Source organism: Bos javanicus, chromosome 3 (assembly GCF_032452875.1).
Source record: "Bos javanicus breed banteng chromosome 3, ARS-OSU_banteng_1.0, whole genome shotgun sequence".
NCBI lineage: Eukaryota > Metazoa > Chordata > Mammalia > Artiodactyla > Bovidae > Bos > Bos javanicus.
This window is the reverse complement of record NC_083870.1, coordinates 6,753,383-6,771,367: the sequence shown is the minus strand read 5'-3', so window position 1 is coordinate 6,771,367 and position 17,985 is coordinate 6,753,383. Positions and strand designations below refer to the sequence as shown.

At 46.0% G+C, this 17,985-nt stretch overlaps 1 protein-coding gene across 5 annotated transcripts in view; it reads left to right on the top strand.

The window, feature by feature from the left end:
- Positions 1 to 17,985, top strand: part of DDR2 (discoidin domain receptor tyrosine kinase 2) — a 183,035-nt gene that overhangs the window by 73,291 nt on the left and 91,759 nt on the right. Inside the window, exon 1 of one of the 5 annotated variants that reach the window (XM_061400061.1) lies at positions 12,737 to 13,442. The exons of 2 other annotated variants lie outside the window; for them this stretch is intronic. In XM_061400061.1, the coding sequence (XP_061256045.1) occupies positions 13,428 to 13,442 (15 nt within the window). In that variant the 5' untranslated portion in view covers positions 12,737 to 13,427. Of the gene's footprint in view, positions 1 to 12,736; positions 13,443 to 17,235; positions 17,490 to 17,985 lie in introns of those variants that run through there. 2 more of the 5 variants (XM_061400054.1, XM_061400045.1) reach the window with 2 other exon arrangements.

Below are 17,985 nucleotides of genomic sequence, written 5' to 3'. Positions count from 1 at the left end.
TTGCCCAGCGCTTCCTGCTGAAATCAGAGGCAGGCCATGTGCTTCACAGCCTTCTTCTCTACTCTGCCCTCCGCCCAGCAATAGTTTCCTCTGACACGGAAAGCCCCCACTTATTTAACTGGGCTAATCCTCTGCTTCAGGCTCCAGAATTCACTTCTGCATTTCTGGACCTTGCATCCCTGTACTTAGCTCCCTAGACTCTCCACATCCCTGCTGAGGTTTCCATAAGAGGTCCACCCAGAGCCCCCTCCTCTCACCTCCGTTCCTCCTTTTGCTGAATCCCCCATCACCCCTGGGGTGAGTTGGGGCGAGATTGGTGGGGACTCATGCATCTGCAGTCTGAGCGTAATCTTTGGGGGAAAGCACAGAAGAGAAGAAATAACACATGGATAAGCAACTCTTTCTCTGCTAATTCGTTCGGTGAACTTCATAGAATTCATGGATTAGGATCATTGGTTAGAGCATGTGTTTCCTAGAGGTGATGAAATTAGAGACTGTTTCTAAGAAGAACCAAGGACTGTCTTCCAGGTCTGCACAGAGCAGCTTAGCTATCAGAGCCTAAGTGGTCTCCTAGGGAAGTTGGTGGAGAAGGCAATGGCAGCCCACTCCAGTACTCTTGCCTGGAAAATCCCATGGATGGAGGAGCCTGAAAGGCTGCAGTCCATGGGGTCTCGAAGAGTTGGACACGACTGAGCGACTTCACTTTCACTTTTCACCTTCATGCATTGGAGACGGAAATGGCAACCCACTCCAGTGTTCTTGCCTGGAGAATCCTAGGCACAGGGGAGCCTGGTGGGCTGCCGTCTGTGGGGTCGCACAGAGTTGGACATGACTGAGGCAACTTAGCAGCAGCAGTGAGGTTGGAGAACCAAGGTGATGAGATCTGTCCTGCTAAGAAGATATTGAAACTGCAGAGACTCTCATAGTTGTTTGCTGCAAGCTGAAGTATCCCAGTAACTTTATAACTAATGTAGCATTAGTATAGTATATAATGCATTATATACTATATATATGCATTATATAGTATATAATGTAGCAGAAATATGTTTCAGGGAGAGACTGAATCTGATAACCTGGACTGCTGCTTGTTAATGGCAAACGAAGTAGAGCTTTTTGTTTGCTTTGTTATGTTTGCTTTTTGCTGCCAAGGGGTTGTAATGTCATGATTATTTATTATTATATGTATGAGCCCTAGCCATGCACTAGGGATAGTCAAAATATATTTACTATGAAATGAGACAAGCTCCAGTCATTTAAACAGCTCCAGTTGTAATAATAATAATAGCTAAGATTTGAAGCTGAGCACTGTTCTATTAGAATCCAGCAGTCCTTTTAGGCCATTCTGCTATTGGTATCCCATGTTTTGGAGGAAGAAACTGAGGCCGAATCATTCCATCACTTGCTTAAAATCACACAGCTTGTAGAAATCAGAGTTGAGATGTAAAGATAGGAGATCTGGTTGCAGGTCTTGCAACTCACGCATGGAGCTATCCTGCATGTTACAATTGGTGAAGAAGCAGTTATAGCATTAGACGGTCTGAGGGAGTGCTTGGTCGCTCAGTCGTGTCTGACTTGTCGTGACCCTGTGGCCTGCAGCCCACCAGGCTCCTCTGTCTAAGGGATTGTCTCAGCAAGAATACTGGAGTGGGTTGCCATTTCCTCCTCCTGGAGACCTTCCCGACCCAGGGACTGAGCCCATGTCTCCTGAGTCTCCTGCACTGTAGGCGGATTCTTTACTGCTAAGCCACTGGGGAAGCCCATTAGACAGTCTAAGGTTATCCATGCCTAACTCTGAGAATCTAGACTTATTGATCAGAAAGTTAGCAAGTGCCAATTAAATAAATCCTCCCTGAGACTGAGAACAGAATATAGGAATTTATTGGCGACTGATGTTTGTCATTTGTCTTCTCATCTATGTGCTTAGAACTGTCTTCTTAGAAGATCTTGTTAAAGGAAAGCAAACCCTGGGGTGGCTGACTGAGAGGAAAACTGAGAAGGGGGTGAGATCAGATGAATGGCAGAGCTCTGTGGGGTGCTGTGTCCAGGCAGAGCCATCCGGGGGTTCAGGTCTAAGAAGCTGCCAGGTGCATAGGGAACTATATTTAACATCTTCTAAGGTCCGTCTAGTCAAGGCTGCGGTTTTTCCAGTGGTCATGTATGGATGTGAGAGTTGGACTGTGAAGAAGGCTGAGCGCCGAAGAATTGACGCTTTTGAACTGTGGTGTTGGAGAAGACTCTTGAGAGTCCCTTGGACTGCAAGGAGATCCAACCAGTCCATTCTGAAGATCAGCCCTGGGATTTCTTTGGAAGGAATGATGCTAAAGGTGAAACTCCAGTACTTTGGCCACCTCATGCGAAGAGTTGACTCGTTGGAAAAGACTCTGATGCTGGGAGGGCAGGAGGAGAAGGGGACGACGGAGGATGAGATGGCTGGATGGCATCACTGACTTGTTGGACGTAAGTCTGAGTGAATTCCGGGAGTCGGTGATGGACAGGGAGGCCTGGCGTGCTGCAATTCATGGGGTCACAAGGAGTCAGACACGACTGAGCGACTGAACTGAACTGAACTGACTGTATAACCTATAAGGGAAAATAAACTGCAAAAATATATATGCTACTGAACCACTTTGTTGTACATTTGAAACTAACACAATATTGTAAATTAACTATATTAGAATTTAAAAATTTAAGAAATCAGGGGAGGTATTGTCTGTGACTCATTCAAGGTATCTAATCCTGCTGCCCCTTTAGGCTTACCTGGTATGAGGATATTTTATTTTTTATTTTTTTATTGTTTTGAAGAATGATCACTTATTTGACTGCTCTGGGTCTTAGTTGTGCCGTGTGGGATCTTCAGCCTTGTTGGGGCGTGCAAGGTCTTTAGTTGTGGCTTGTGAACTCTTCGTTGCACCGTGTGGGATCTAGTTTCCTAACCAACCATCGAACCCGGGCCCGCTGCATTGGGAGCACGGAATCTCAGCCACTGGACTACCAGAGAAGTCCCTGAGGATGTTTTAACTCACCCTTCCATCTCCTTTATTTTCATTCTGGATGTGCCATGGTGATTATTCTTCAGCGGAGAAAGAAGACTAGTACCTATCTCAAGCTGGGCTGAGGTCCAGCCCTATGGTAGGGGTCAGGTTTTCCTCCTCTGGACTCTCCCCTGCCTCTTGCTGTGTGGGCACAGATTATGCATCTTCAGGGCTGGAGAGGGTCACGGGAAGGAACGTGCCCACCAGCAGAAGCTGACCATCGGGAGGTTCACAGGCACCTTGCAATGCTCATCTCTCCTCCTGAACTTCAAGGGAGTCTCAGGAGGTTGTTCAGTGAGTTCCTCCCTTATTGTTCGCGTTGCTAGCTTTGGAGGCTTCTCTCACAAGTCATGGCCTCTTAAGAATGTGCTTTCTTCCTAAAGGCCTGTCTTGGGCTTTCAGAAGAAAAAGAAGAGAGATTAGTTGGTTTTCTCAAGCCTTACATTGCTCTGATTCACAGGGTAAGGAGCTTTTAACCTATAATCCTTTGGGGTTTTGGGGGTGGGTGTTGTGAGGGTACTTTCTGGCGCTCTCCATATACTTTTTTAACCAGAATTATCTGCAACAGGATGCTCCCCTGGCAGGGAATGCAGGAGAGGACCAGCAAAGACTGCTAACTTATATCAGTGCCTTGTGAAGCCTGGGACATGAGCAGAGGGCAAGGAGGTTTCTCAGTGGCATCTCAAAAGCTGTTTGCTGAACTGAATTGAAACATCTAATAATTCTAAATGCTGGCCTTCCTAGGCCATAGCGATTTAATGATTGCTTTAATAAGATCTATGTTGGTTCTGCTTGCATTCATTACATCCTATCATTTTGATTCTGCATTAATTTTGGTACTTCCCTAATGCTAGTTGTTTAAAAAATAGTGTTTGCTCTGTCCTGCATTGCAAATTCAATTTCTGTGAAAACCTGACTGTTACAGTTGCTCTAACATGGGATTGTTTACTTTTATGGATGTTGGCCTTCAAGAGTATGGAGTGTTGTTGGAGAACAGTTGTAAGCTGAATGTGGTTGTGTGATCTGGTTGCTACAAACTGTCAGGCTGGTGGCTGGACACAGGATGCCTTTCTCTATTTCCTATCTGATTCATTCAGAGCATGAGAAAACAAAAGCCAAATGTGGAGTATATTCAATGTGTTCAACTTCTCTTAAGTTTATTTTTATTTCCTTTCTCTAAGCATTACTCATTATTTCTGCAAATGCTATCAGTTTTATGGAGGTGAAAACCCAATTTTAGTTTCCTAACACTATGGATATGAGCAGTATTGGCTTCTATTTCAATGATAGAATAATTCAGATAAATAATTCAAGATTTGGGGAGATCAGGACATGAGAGCAGGAACTGAGAAACTGGTAATTTACCAATGTATATTTATAGATTAAAATGCTAAATGGCTAGGATTTTATGACCAACTACAATAAATCTAATTATTCTTTACAACTGTCAAGTGGCATTAAATAGGTTGACTGTATGTTCTTGGAAGAGTGGTCAATTTTGCCCACTTCTGACTGAAGCTCAAAGTTGCTGTAAACAATTTGACTGTAGTAGAGTCGAGTCCTGCTGATGCCACTTTTGCTGCAGAATCTGGGCCGTATGGCATGTGCATAGAAGGAAAGAGGACAATGATCAGCTCTGAAGTGTGCATGTGTGCGATGTGAACATGTGAGAGAGTCCGTACGACTACGACTACAGGCCATATGATTCTTGGGCCAGAAGTTATCGTAACATGAGTCTTCTCATCTGTATCAGCATAAATAAGTCATTCTTTCAATTCTCTCTGTCCTCTATATCAGGTTTGTGTCAGCTTATCTTTTTGCTTTAATATTTACTTATTTATCTGGCTGCTCTGAGTCTTAGTTGTAGCATGCAGGACCTCCGATCTTTGTGGGGACACAGGGAATCTCTAGTTACCACACGAGGGAGTTTTCAGCTGCAGCGTGTGGACTGTTAGTTGAGGCCGTGGGATCTAGCTCCCTGACAGGAAGTTGAACCTGGGCCCCCTGCACTGGGAGTCTTAGCTACTGGACCGCCAGGGAAGTCCTTGTGTTAGGTTATCTTGTTTCTGTACTCTGGTGCACAGACATATAGACTCTTAAAGTTGGAAGGGAACTTTAGAAGTTTGCTAGCCTAATCATAGAAAAGGACTCTTTCCTACAGTCTCCTAAATAAAATGATTATTCAGCTTCTACTTGAATAAGCTGGAGAAGGAAATGGCAACCCACTCCAGTATTCTTGCCTGGAGAATCCTGTGAATGGAGGAGCCTGGTGGGCTGCCGTCTGTGGGGTCGCACAGAGTTGGACATGATTGAAGGGACTTAGCAGCAGCAGCAGCACTTGAATAAGCACTTCCAGTAATGAGGAGCTCATAGCCTCACAAAGAAACACATACCAATTTTGGGTGATTCTAATTTTTAGGATGCTCCCCTTTAGTTTTGGTCAATATCTTCCTCTTCGAAACTTCCTTAGCTATGAGTTTACAGGTCTGTTGCATGATCTGGATCCTTCTACTTCAGGACAGTGTATCATGTCTATAAAGACCATCAACTCCCAGTAGATTCTTCTTTTTTCCAGATGAAATATTCCAAAGTCTTCTTCAATGAATGCTCTTGGTTGCTTTGTAGAGAAATATCCTCTCCTCCATTCCCACTTGTTGAATATTAAAGTTCTTGAACCTGTGGATCCTGGAGGTTCTTCTTCCTTGGAATTCCACAAAGTCTGATATGCCTTCTCTGAGGAAAGTCTCCTTCTTCTTATAAGTTCCAGTTGTACAATTTTGAGTTCTTTTCTGGCTCCTTTATCTTACTTTTCTTCCCAGCATCCTTGTGCATCAAGTACTGAGCCATTTTTCTTATCTTTACTCCTTTATAATTATTGCCACCCTGTCTTCCTTCTTGGATTATTTCTTCCATTCTCCTTTGAAAAAACTTAAATTCTTCCATCATCTGGAAAAAAAAAAAAAAAGAGAGAGAGACACTCTTTAGATCCTTTTCTTTTTCCTCCTGCTGCGAAATCAAATTATAGTTGCAGCCCTTAGGACCAATGAGTGCAAAATGACCAAGAGCAACATAAAGTCTTATCAGTTCAGTTCAGTCGCTCAGTCATGTCTGACTCTTTGCGACCCCACGGACTATAGCGTGCCAGGCTTCCCTGTCCATCACTCTCATTTTGCCTGGATGCTGTCAACCCAACTAGATCATGTATGTGACTCTGAGTATAGATAATTCATTGCGTGTGTATCACTGGTAAAGTCTTGAGTATGCAGTTTGTCGATGTGGGCTTAAGGATAGTTACTGCCAATGGCAGTTTAAATTTTACCTGCCAATGATTTCAACCTTATAGCTCTCATTCTTCTCTCAATTCTACAGAACTTTTACTCTTCACCATAGAATGTAATTACATAAACTTTGGTACTGCTTATTGTCAAGAAGGAACAAAAAATGAGAGCGGGCATGTCCTTGGTGTTCCTCTCCTTTATTTTTCAGATTAATAGGATATCAGGGGGAATATTTAGTTCATCCAAGGTTACACCGTTAATTGAGCAGCTGGTCAGATACTGTTTCCACTAGATCACTTAGCTAGGTAACTCTTTTGGCCTTAGTAGAGAAGGAGGCTTAAACTGTGGCATTTCTGATCTCTAATGTGTGTGTTCATTTTTTCTCTTTTACCACTTAGCACACTGTACCTGGTATAGTTCTCAATAAAAGCTGGTTAATGAATATTTCAAGTTTTTTGTTTCTTTTTGAAAGTTGGAAAGATGTTTAAAGAGAAAAGACCATATTGAGTAATGAAGAATTCAGTATAACCATGGAGGTCAGATCTTGGGAGAAAGAGGCTGTGAGGTTTGTTCAGAGATAGATAAAGCATCTTGCTGGGTGCCATGGTGTCTACAAAGGATGTAGAACTCAGTCCAATCTCAGTGAGTTTGTAATGGGATGAATATACTTGGGACTGTAGAAATGGGATAAAAAGAGAGACAAGACTGCATCATATTAAAAAAATCAACTTCCAATCCAAAGGAAAATATAATCAATGAGGAGCTCAGAGACGGGAAGGCAATGGAAGGCTTGCTGTTATGTTAGAAGGGTGGTAAGTATAAGTGAGACACAGGTGTGCTCCAAAACAGTATTGTTCATTGAGTTCCAGCCACAAGTGGCGAACAGTTCACAAACCCACAGTCAGCTTAAGTTCCTGAGGTGGTGGAGATTAAGAATGTAAAAAAGGGAACAAGAATTTATTAGGCACATTGGTTGTGTTCAGTTGCTAAGTCATGTCCCACTATTTGTGACCCCATGAACTACAGCATGCCAGGCTTCTCTGTCCTTCACTATCCCCTGGAGTTTGCTCAAACTCATGTCCACTGAGCTGGTGATGACATCCAACCACCTTATCCTCTGTCACCTCTTTCTCTTCCTGCCCTCAATCATTCCCAGCATCAAGGTCTTTTCCAATGAGTCAGCTCTTCACATCAGGTGGCCAAAGTAATGGAGCTTCAGCTTCAGCATTAGTCCTTCCAGTGAATATTCAGGGTTGATTTCCTTTAGGATTGACTGGTTTGATCTCCTGCTGTCCAAGGGACTCTCAAGAGTCTTCTTCAGCACTCAGCCTTCTTCATTGGGCACCTTGTGTGTGCTTGTGCTGAGTCGCTCCATCCTGTCTGACTCTTTGTGACCCCATGGACCGTAGCCCACCAGGCTCCTCTGTCCATGGGATTCTCCAGGGAGAATACTGGAGTTGCCATTTCCTTCTCCAGGGGATCTTCCCAACCCAGGGATTAAGCCCAGGTCTTCTGCATTGCAGGCAGACTGCTATACATTAATTCAATAGATTTCCCGAGCACTTGCTCCATGTCAGGCAGCCTGTTAGATGTTGGGGATTCAGCAGAGATCAAGGATCAGTGCTATCTTAGCACTGGAGAGTAAATTCAAGAGTAGGCCAGGCTGTGTGCTAGGAACCGGGTGTTCCAGGTCCTGGTTTCCGTGTGTAATGAATTTTACAGTAGTTTCTTCTGCTGCACCCAACACCAGCCTTCTTCAGAGTCTCTGTCTCCCTCAAGCCTAGTTCTGTTCCCTGTGAACAGGCTGGGATCCCCATGGATTGGTGACATCACCCGCCATTGGATTTCAATGCACATTCCTGTCGTCACTGGTGAGCAGGGTCCCGGTGAAAGGAGCTCAGTCCTTCATTTGACTTCAGACTTTCCACTTCCCTTTTAAAATGTCTGACTGGCACAGTTATTTCTCAATAACTCAGCATCCTCAGCCTGAAAAGAACCCAAGGCTTAGGAAAGAGGTGCCCATGTGTGTTTGCTGTCAAACACAGATCACTGGCCACTCCCCTCATCATTCCTGTCTCTGGTGGGAACATCATGCATTAGAGGTTCGGAGTCTGGGGTTGGCACGGTGTAGAAAGGGCACCTCCCTGGCCGCAACCCCCATGTGTTCTAAATACCATGTTCCCTGGTCACCAGGGCCAGCCTTAGAGCAGTGGCGTCACATGGCCTGAGAGCCGCGAGGGGCAGGGGAGCCAGATGTGCAGAGCGTGCGTGCGTGTCTCGTCCCTGTCTGTGGAGGGTTGCTGTGGGTATGTCCTACTCTGCAGTTTGACACACGTCAATGTCAAACGACTGTCTGACGGCACCTCTGATCTGTCATAGACCGTTTTATAGAACATGAGTTAACGAGTGTCTTTTCATGCTGAGCTGAACAGTTTAGTTATTTCTTGCTTTAAGAATGAAACTTGTAGGGTCTGCTAGGTTCCCCTGAGGATTTGTCCTTTGGTTTTGGGGAGCCCTGAGGGAGAAAGTCCCTTCCACGTCCCCACGGTTCCTTCCTTTCTGATGAATGCTTGCTCTTCTGCTCAGCGGATGCCTCCCAGGACCCGGAGGGAGATGAGCCTCCTTCTGCAGAGACCTTTGGCTGGACTTCTCTGGCTCTCCCAGAGGTGAGAGACCGCGGTTCCTGAAGCCTCAGGCTTGGCACCAGCTCGGCCGTGGTGGATCCAGGACCCTGACCTCCAGCCTCACTCCATCTAAGGGCCTCTGTGTCCCAGAGTGACCTTGTGGGATCTGCCTCTGACTGGCTCTTCACAACCTCTGCCACGAGTGATTTTCGCTCTAGACACGGGCCAATGGATTCCTGAAAGGGGCTGTGTGGGCTCTGCTCTCCATCTCTGCCCTGGTGTGGGTCTGGCGGCGCTCTCCTCTGTGGTCTGGGCAGGGAATGATGATGAACCAGGGCTGCTGTTGTTTTTGTTTTGTGATATTTAAAGCAAGCTAAGCTCTCATTACTGTAATACAGTATATGCTTTGGGCTGGAGGGAGGAGTAGCATCCCTCCCGGATCAGGGGCAGTTCTGTGATGTTGCAGGGAGCCTGGGAAAGTGTTTGGACCATGGCTGATAGAGTTCAGAGTTCCAGGGCTGAGACGGGCTGCAGAGCTCCCCCACTCTTTCTCCTCCCAGCCCCCTCACTTGAACCAGGAGGGAGCTGAGCTTGCTCAAGGAAAGGGATTGCTCAGGCTGTAGCATGGTAGTGGAAGGGTTGGGACTAGAATGCAGGCCCTGAGATGGATTTGCGATAGTAGGTACAGCTTCTGCTTCTGCCCTTCTCATTAATTCAAGATCCTTTTGAGGCCGCGAACTTCATTTTGTATCTGTAATTTTGTATTCTGTTTCTTAAGCGAAGGGGCCCTTCCAACTGTCTAAGTTTCAAGAGCCACAGAATCGCCCGTCCCTGCCCAGACCTTTCTACTACATTGAACTGCCTGTGTTTGTGAGGAGAAGGGGCAGATGGGAACACAGAGCTGTCTCAGTGCTGTGATGCCAAGTGCAGCTCTGAGGTCAGGTACCTGAGGGGCTCCAGGTCAGCCAGTGGGAATCAAGGAGCACGAGGTGCAGGCAGGGGCATATGATCTTGTAGTCTCACTCCTAGGCATGTGTCTGGAGAAGATTCTCATGAAAAGAGATAAAGGCACCCCAATGTTCATAGCAGCATTGTTTACAATATCCGAGCTACCAGGGAAGCCCCAAAGACATAGGAGCCACCTTAAATGTTTATCCTCAGATGAGTGGATAATGAAAATGTGGGATATTTACACAATGGAATGTCATGCAGCCATAAAAAAGAATGAAATACTGCCATTTGCAGCAGCATGGATGAACCCAAAGAGGATCATACTAAGTGAAGTAAGTCAGAAAGTGAAAGACAAATACCATGATGTCTCTTGTATGTGTAATCTAACATATGATACAAATAAACTTGTTTGCAAAACAGAAGCAGACTCACAGATACAGAAAGCGAACTTATGGTTACCAAATGGGAAAGGGGCTGGGGAGGGATAAATTAGGAGTTTGGGATTAACAGGTATACACTACTGTATATAAAATAAATAGCAAGGTCCTATTGTATAGCACAGGGAACTGCTTTCAATATCTTATGATAAACCAGAATGGGAAAGAACATGAAAAACCATATATCCATATGTGTGTGTGTGTGTGTGTGTGTGTAAATCACTGTGAATATAACTGAATCACTTTGATGTATACCAGAAACTGACACAACATTGTAAATTGACTATACTTCAATTTAAAGAAAAGGTGGAGGCCAGGGGGACCGCCCCCTGAAGGCAGATTCACTTGCTGGCAGTGTGATAGCAATCTTGCAAGTGTAGGCGAGCTGAACCTAACTTTGTGCCCAGTGACAATGTGCAGTTTGAGTGGACTGGGTGGGGAGAGCATGGCAGAGTGCAGCCCCCAGACCTCATCGGCCTTCCGGTGGGTAGCCATTTACTGAATGCTGTTGCACTTGCCACTTGTGTGATCTTGGACAAATTATCTGTTCTCTGTGTTTCTGTCTTCTCATCTGCAAAATGAGGACAATAATAATAAAAACTTCAGAGAGTTGTTCTGAGGGCTGAGAAAATTCATGTAACACCGAGCGTATTGCCTACTGTGTAATACGTGCTCCAGAAATCTCTACTGTGGCTCTCATAAGTGCTGAGATAAGAAATATCCCTGCCCTTTGGAACTCACAGTTTTACTGAGGAGACAAGATTGTCCCACATACATACAAGCACAGTTAGGGACTATATCAGTCAGTGGATGGTATCTGCTATGTTACGGGGCATAGATGCAAAGGAGTTGAGTGAGGAGACTCCATTTTGACCTGGAAGCACTGCCAAAATGGAGGGGAGAGACTAATTGAAGAAGCCGGCGCACTCCATCTTCTCAGCTGTCAGCAGGGAGATGGACAGGCCAACAGCCTCTCCTGGATCCTAAGGATCCCTCTGGACATCTGTTCATCTGCCTAACACGTTTGCTGATTGTCTCCAGACTATGCTTTGAAAATTCAAAGAGGGCATGACAAGGTCCCTGCCTGCAGGCGCTCACACAGCCTAGCAGGGAGGGGTGTCCAGAGAAATATTGCTACTAACAAATGTTCTATTCATATCTATATATATCTCCAAGGCCATCATCTGAGGCCAAAGGTGGGATGGGGCAAGTCAGATAGGTGTTCAGAGCATGAGTTTGAACAAAAGCATGGATCTACTTGGTGAAAAGGGACAGCTCAAAAGCCATGAGGTCTCATTCAAAGGAACTGGAAGGTGTGAGTCTTTCTGCAGGAGAGGTGGAGTTGATTAGAACTTTCTGAGACAGAGAATCCCCATTCTCAGTCTTTGAGACCAAGATCTCAGGCTTTGAGACCAGGATCAGGCACGCTTTTGGTCTCTCACTTGTCCTCGGCAATGTAGGGGTTAGGAGCTGAGCTAGGAAGTGGGGAGGATTAAGCCTGGCAGGTGGGAGAGAGGAGGCTCTTCACACATCAGGAGTAAGTGCCAGGCACTGGTGACGCACAGGGAAACTTCCTGAAGTCAGATGAAGTCTGCAGATGTTTCATAGCCTTAAATAAACTTATATTTTCTGGTTCAGAGGCTTCCAGTGAAAGTAACATAGAAGGGAATGCCAGCTAGCAATATGAAGGAAGCGTGAAATGCAAAGGGTTAGAGGCCAGACTTCTCGTGATCAGTGACATTATTATTTTGGCAAGGATTGCAGGAGCTGCAGGTGAGGAGGGAGTGACTTGCTTGAAGAGAAGGGTAGGAAACCAGGAAAGGAGTCCCAGACATTTGGTCCCGACCCAACTGCTGAATGAAACTTTTGGCTCTGGGGTTTGGGCAGGGACTCTTGGGCTATATTTGTCTAAGGTGGTGGGGCCCCCTTTACATTTAGTGTCTATATATCCCCATGACAAGAACTGCATAATACTGCATCTTCTGCTTTGCTCTGCCACCCCTAAACTCAGAGCAAAGTGAGAAGATTAAGTTTATCACTACTGCTCCATGTCCTTGTCTTGCTTGTTTTTCTTAAGACTCTTAAGCGTAGGAAGAGCTTCAGGTCCCCAAAAGGGGCTATGAGGTATCTGAGCTTGGTAGTGATGGCAAATAAGCTGGTCAGCGCTGAATTCCTCTCTTTCTTTTTCTCAGCCTTGAACGTCTTAGTAAGCCTTTACCTCTTTCATTGGCCAGCCCCGTCAAACTTTGCAATTTTTCAGAATTCTTTGCTTTTTCTTTTTCCTTCTAGGTCTTTCCTAAAGTCCATTATTCATCCAGGCCCACTTGTGTGTCTCCTCCTCTATCACACCATCCCTGTAGCTATGACCTGCCATGAACTTGCCTGCCTGCTATCTTCGTTTTTCCAAATGTTTGCACGTGCCAGCCACGTAACTCTCCTGATGCTTTTTTGTTGTATTGCCTCCAGATGACTCAACCTGTACGGGGCTCACAACAGATTTTCCGTATATATGTGTCACCTCAACTGCTGAGCTGTTTTTGTTCCTGTGCACCATTCTATTCATAGCAACACTTGTCATTGTTATTCAGTCGCTAAGTCGTGTGTGACTCTGTGACCCCATGGACTGTAGCACGCCAGGCCTCCCTGTCCCTTACCGTCTCCCGGAGTTTGCCCAATTTCATGTCCATTGAATTGGTGATGCTTTCTAACCGTCTCATCTACTGCTGTGCTCTTCTCCTTTGGCCATCAATCTTTCCCAGCATCAGGGTCCTTTCCAATGAGTCAGCCGTTTGCATCAGGTAGTCAAGGTATTGGAGCCTCATAGTTCTACAACTAACAACTAAACACTAACAGGTACTTACTATCTCCCAGGCACCAGTGCTATAAGTCCTTTACATGCATCATCTCAGTTAACTATAATTGTGACACCATTTTCTACTTTTATCCATATTTCATACTTTCCAGATCTATAGAAAAGTGTCCTTCAACCCAGAGATCAATTAGTATCTGGCTGAAGTGCCTGACCTGTATCATGGCTGAAGTTTTCACTACAGAATACAGTTGAAAAGCCCTAAGAGGTGAAATCCTTGCTTCCTCGTTCAGCTGATGGTCTCAGAGAAGGTGAGGGATCTCCATTCTTCTGTGGCAAAAGCACTGGTGTTAACCCTTGTATTCGGGAGTCCCTGAATATGTTAAGGGAAAGACACCTAGGTCCCTTTGTTGAAAGGGGAGATGCTGGCTGGTGGGCCTCCTGCAGGGACCTGAAGCAGGGTTCCCTGACATCACACCTAATCTCTTCTGAGGCTCAGGAGGGTTTCTTATGGATGGATGAGATCAAATTTACTTCACATCAATTGGGCCTATGCAAATTAATAAGCAGCCTGATGGAGACGTGTGTTCTTAAGAGGCCAGCACTTCCATGGACCCCAAGAATAAGGCAGCCCTCGTGGACATGGCATGGCTGGAACCAGGTCTTGGCCCTCGTGGCTTTGGGTGGCTGGATTGAAATGTTGTTGGGACGTGTGCACTCTCACATGGGGACAGAACAGCACTTGCTCTAGCAGTATGATCACATCACTGTCCCTCCAGACACGGCCTAGCCCTGCTCTCCTCAGCCCCAGGCTGGTTTGTGCTGCGCTGGTTCATAGTTAAGTGCTGAGTCTTTCATGACTTGTGAATGACTGTACGCACAGGGTCAAGTCACTTTCTCCAGAGACAGCATCACTCATAGGATGTTCCCGACGAGGTTTAGTGTGCTTGTCAAAGGCAAGGAGTTTGTATTGCTGGTGTTGCCTGTTTTATTACTATTGAAATGACCTGCCCATCAACTGCAAGTGTTCCTGAGCACCCACCGTGTAGGTGTGAACCGGTGCACGTAGAGGGTGATGACTGGGGAGGCATGTTTTTGCCTGTAACTTGCAAATTTATTGAGACAAGGAGATGTACATAGTAAAAATGAAGTAGAAATGTAAATATCTGTGAAAATGTATGAGCCGGACATTGTTCTAAGTACTTTCTATGTAATAACTCATTCCATCCTCACGACACTCCTACAGAGTCCAGGTGCAGGTGTGTGGTCACATAACTGGTGCAGGATTCAAACCTGGAAAGTCTGGCTTTGGGCCTGGTGTCTGGGAAGGAGTTGTTGGAGAGAGAGGTGGTCAAGCATGGGGTGCAGGGACTCAGGGGCAATAGGAAGGGGTGATATAGTGAGTAAGATGCTGCTTCCAGATTCACTACCAAGCCCTCAGGGGAAAGGCACTTTACATGTGGATGGTTAGTCTTTCAGCCCACCTCTGGGTTTAATGAGAGAGCCGTGTCTCTTGCTCACTATTGTTTCCATCTTACCCCTAGACTTTGAGGCAATGGACAGATTGCTGACGAATAAAAACCAGGCAGCATTCAAAACCCAATCCTTGGGTCTGCAGGAAGCTGTGCCTTCTTTACCCAAGGAGGTTGTTCCAGTAATTTTTTGCCATGTGATGAATCACCTCACAACTTAGTGACTTAACAGACAGCAATCATGTCATTCTTGTTATCGCTTCTGTTTCTGGGGACTGGGCTCAGCTCAGCTGTCTTGCCCACGGTCTCTCCTGGGATTGTAACAGTTGATGGCTGAGGCTGGAGTCACCTGGGTGCCTTCCTCACTTACAAGTGTGTGAGTTTCTGCTGCTGCCTGCAGGGACCTTGGCAATGGCATCTGCCAAAAGACCTGTGTCTGGCTTTTCCACATGGCCAGGGCTCCCATATTGCCTGGCAGTGCGTTCGCAGGGCAAGTCTGTGAGAGAGCCCGGTGGGTGCGGGTTACCTTCTGGGACCCAGCTCTGGAGGTTCACAGCCATCACTCTTCCTGTTTTAATTTTGTTAGAGGCGAGGCACCCTGTTGAGCTTGTATTCAGGAGGAGGGAAACGAGATGCCAGCTTTCCATGAACACATGGCTCCAGGTCATGGATTTGTATACACATTTGAAAACCATCACAGAGATTTTCCAAATAACTTCACTCTGGTTTAAAGAGATCAGTTACCAAGACAGATGGGGCTAAAGCAGGTGCGTGTGCTGAGTTTGAGGAAAGAAAAGCAGAAGGCTGGGCCAAGGGAGGCAGTGTCATCAGAGAACCCATGCTAGCCTGGGTGACCAGAGGCCTGGCCCTGCCTCTGACCAGCTGTTGCCCCCACGGAGGCCTCTCTGCTTTGGGGGCTGACTGACCTTCCTTACCTTTAACCACAGAGGATTAATACAGTTGAGTTTTCAAGTACCTTCAAGCTCTTGTGGCTCTGAGTCCATAATTTTGAGGACTACTGTCTTTATTTCATCGGAGAAGGTGATGGCACCCCACTCCATTACTCTTGCCTGGAAAATCCCATGGGCGGAGGAGCCTGGTAGGCTGCAGTCCACGGGGTCGTGAAGAGTCGGACACAACTGAGCGGTTTCACTTTCATTTTTCACTTTCATGTGTTGGAGAAGGAAATGGCAACCCACTCCAGTGTTCTTGCCTGGAGAATCCCAGGGACGGAGGAGCCTGGTGGACTGCCGTCTGTGGGGTCACACAGAGTCGGACACGACTGAAGTAACTTAGCAATCTTTATTTCGTAACCTCCAAAACCTTCTGACAGACCGTCAGTCAACCCTTCTGTTGAATGCCTCCAGGCAGCCCTCTGCTCCCCAGGACTTGGCTCAGGGGTCTGAGGAGCCTGGGTAGAGGGTGGGATGGGGCAAGAGAATGAGAGAGGCGGGGTGGGGAAGGTGCTCAAGTGTGGGAGCCTGGAAGTCAGGGTGGGAGTGAGACAGCCTGGTGGAGAGCCGCGGCTGCTAGAACTCAGAGAGGCCGAAGGCTCTGCTGGGGGTTTCAGCAGGCCAAGGGATGAGCTTCTAACAGAGCCTTTTGGGTTTAGAAAACACCCCGCCTTCACTTTGTATCAATATTTTCCCTCCCTCCTCCTCATCTCATGAAGGCATTATAGCGATTATATCCTTAGAAAGGATGGCAGACAAATGATGTCACACCACGGATGTTCTGTGGTCCCCTCTGCCCTGGCAGGGGGGTGTCTTCCACACAGGGATCTCACTCAGTGAACTCTAGTTGTCTCCATTTTACAGGTGACAAGGGGGAGGAAACCAAAGTACTCTTCTAACGAAGGCAGGAGCACAGCTGGCTGTGTCCTCCTCTCAGCAGCGAGGGTCAGCTTGGGTCATCTGGGGAACATCCTGTGTGCTTAAACACTTACAGACCGGGCCAACCCAGGTCTTTGGCTCAGCACTAAGCAGCTACATTTTGAGAGGCAAGAGATTGGGATTCCCAGAGGAAAGTTGGGAATGAGGAAGACATCAACAAATCCTTGGGAATCAATATAAAACAGGAGGATGTTCGGTACAGTGAGGGGGTGTATGTGTGTGTGTGTGTGTGTGGCTCTTCTTCTGCCAAGACTAAGCTCATTTCTGCATATTTGTTTGCTGAGTATTAAATACTCCAAAGATTGTGCTTTTTATTTGTTGAATCTGAAATGAAAAATGACTCAGCAGAGAGGAAAACAAGCCTTTAATGCCCTGAATGGCCCCTGAATGAAAATCTATGGTCATAGAGCATGTGGCTTCTCTTCTCCCCACCAGGCTCTTCAATACACACACGAGGACAAGCATACCATGCCCAGCTGTGCACACGCCGCACCTCAGATTGGCTCCTGTTTGACCCAAGTCCCTTTATCTCATTTCCCTTCCCACTCCAGCCTTTCCAGGGCCCCCACCCCTTCCTGCAGGATGGTCTACCCGGGTTTAGGTGGAGGGGCCCTGGCTGCAGGCCACAGCTGATTTTCTAGAAGGGCAGGCACTTCCTATTTGGCTCCTTTCACAGGCTCAGTGTAAAGATCCCTCAGGGAACTCTGAGACTTTGTTTTTCCATAAAGTGGTAGTCACCTCAGATTATCTCTAGCTTTTGGACCTGGAAGGATGGATTATCTGGGAAGAATGACCATCTGCCAAACCAGATGTTGCCTGCTTGGTACACAAGCTGTATTCCTGGAAAGTTGAGCATAAACTGGATTTAGGTATACTGAATCATATTCTGAATTATTGGAAGGATTTTCTATCAAAGGAACTTAGCAGCAGATCCTTTTGCAAAGTGAAGAATTATTTTGTAATGTGGAGACTCTCTCCACGATTTATGAGTTTGGTAAGTAGATGGAACATTTTTGTATACTGAATGTTATTTTAAATGTACTGTGTGGAAAGTTGTTATTCAAAGGTACTCAGCACTGAAGGCTTGTTCAAAGATTTATTGTGTAATGCGGATAAACTTTTCATGATTTATGACCTTGGCAAGTTCAGGCATTTCTTAAAGTGCGATATACCTCTAGCTCTGCTTCAGAGAAAAAGGTGATTTTTGCTAATAATCAGATTTGGGGGGAAAATGAGAACTCTACTATCTGTCAGTTATAGTCACTTCAGAGGGACTTGGGAGAAATAGAGGTACTCAAATTTTCCATTTTTTTTTTAGGGCAGGAAATCCTAAGGGTGGCTTTTTTTGCCTACTTTCTGTGTTAGCACCAAGGGGAAATTATGGTGCTATTTTTTCCAAATAAATGCAGTTAACTATTATAGCAACATTTATGAAACTGTTTCTTTTTATATTAAATCTGTATCATCTAAATAAATATCGCCTCCTATCT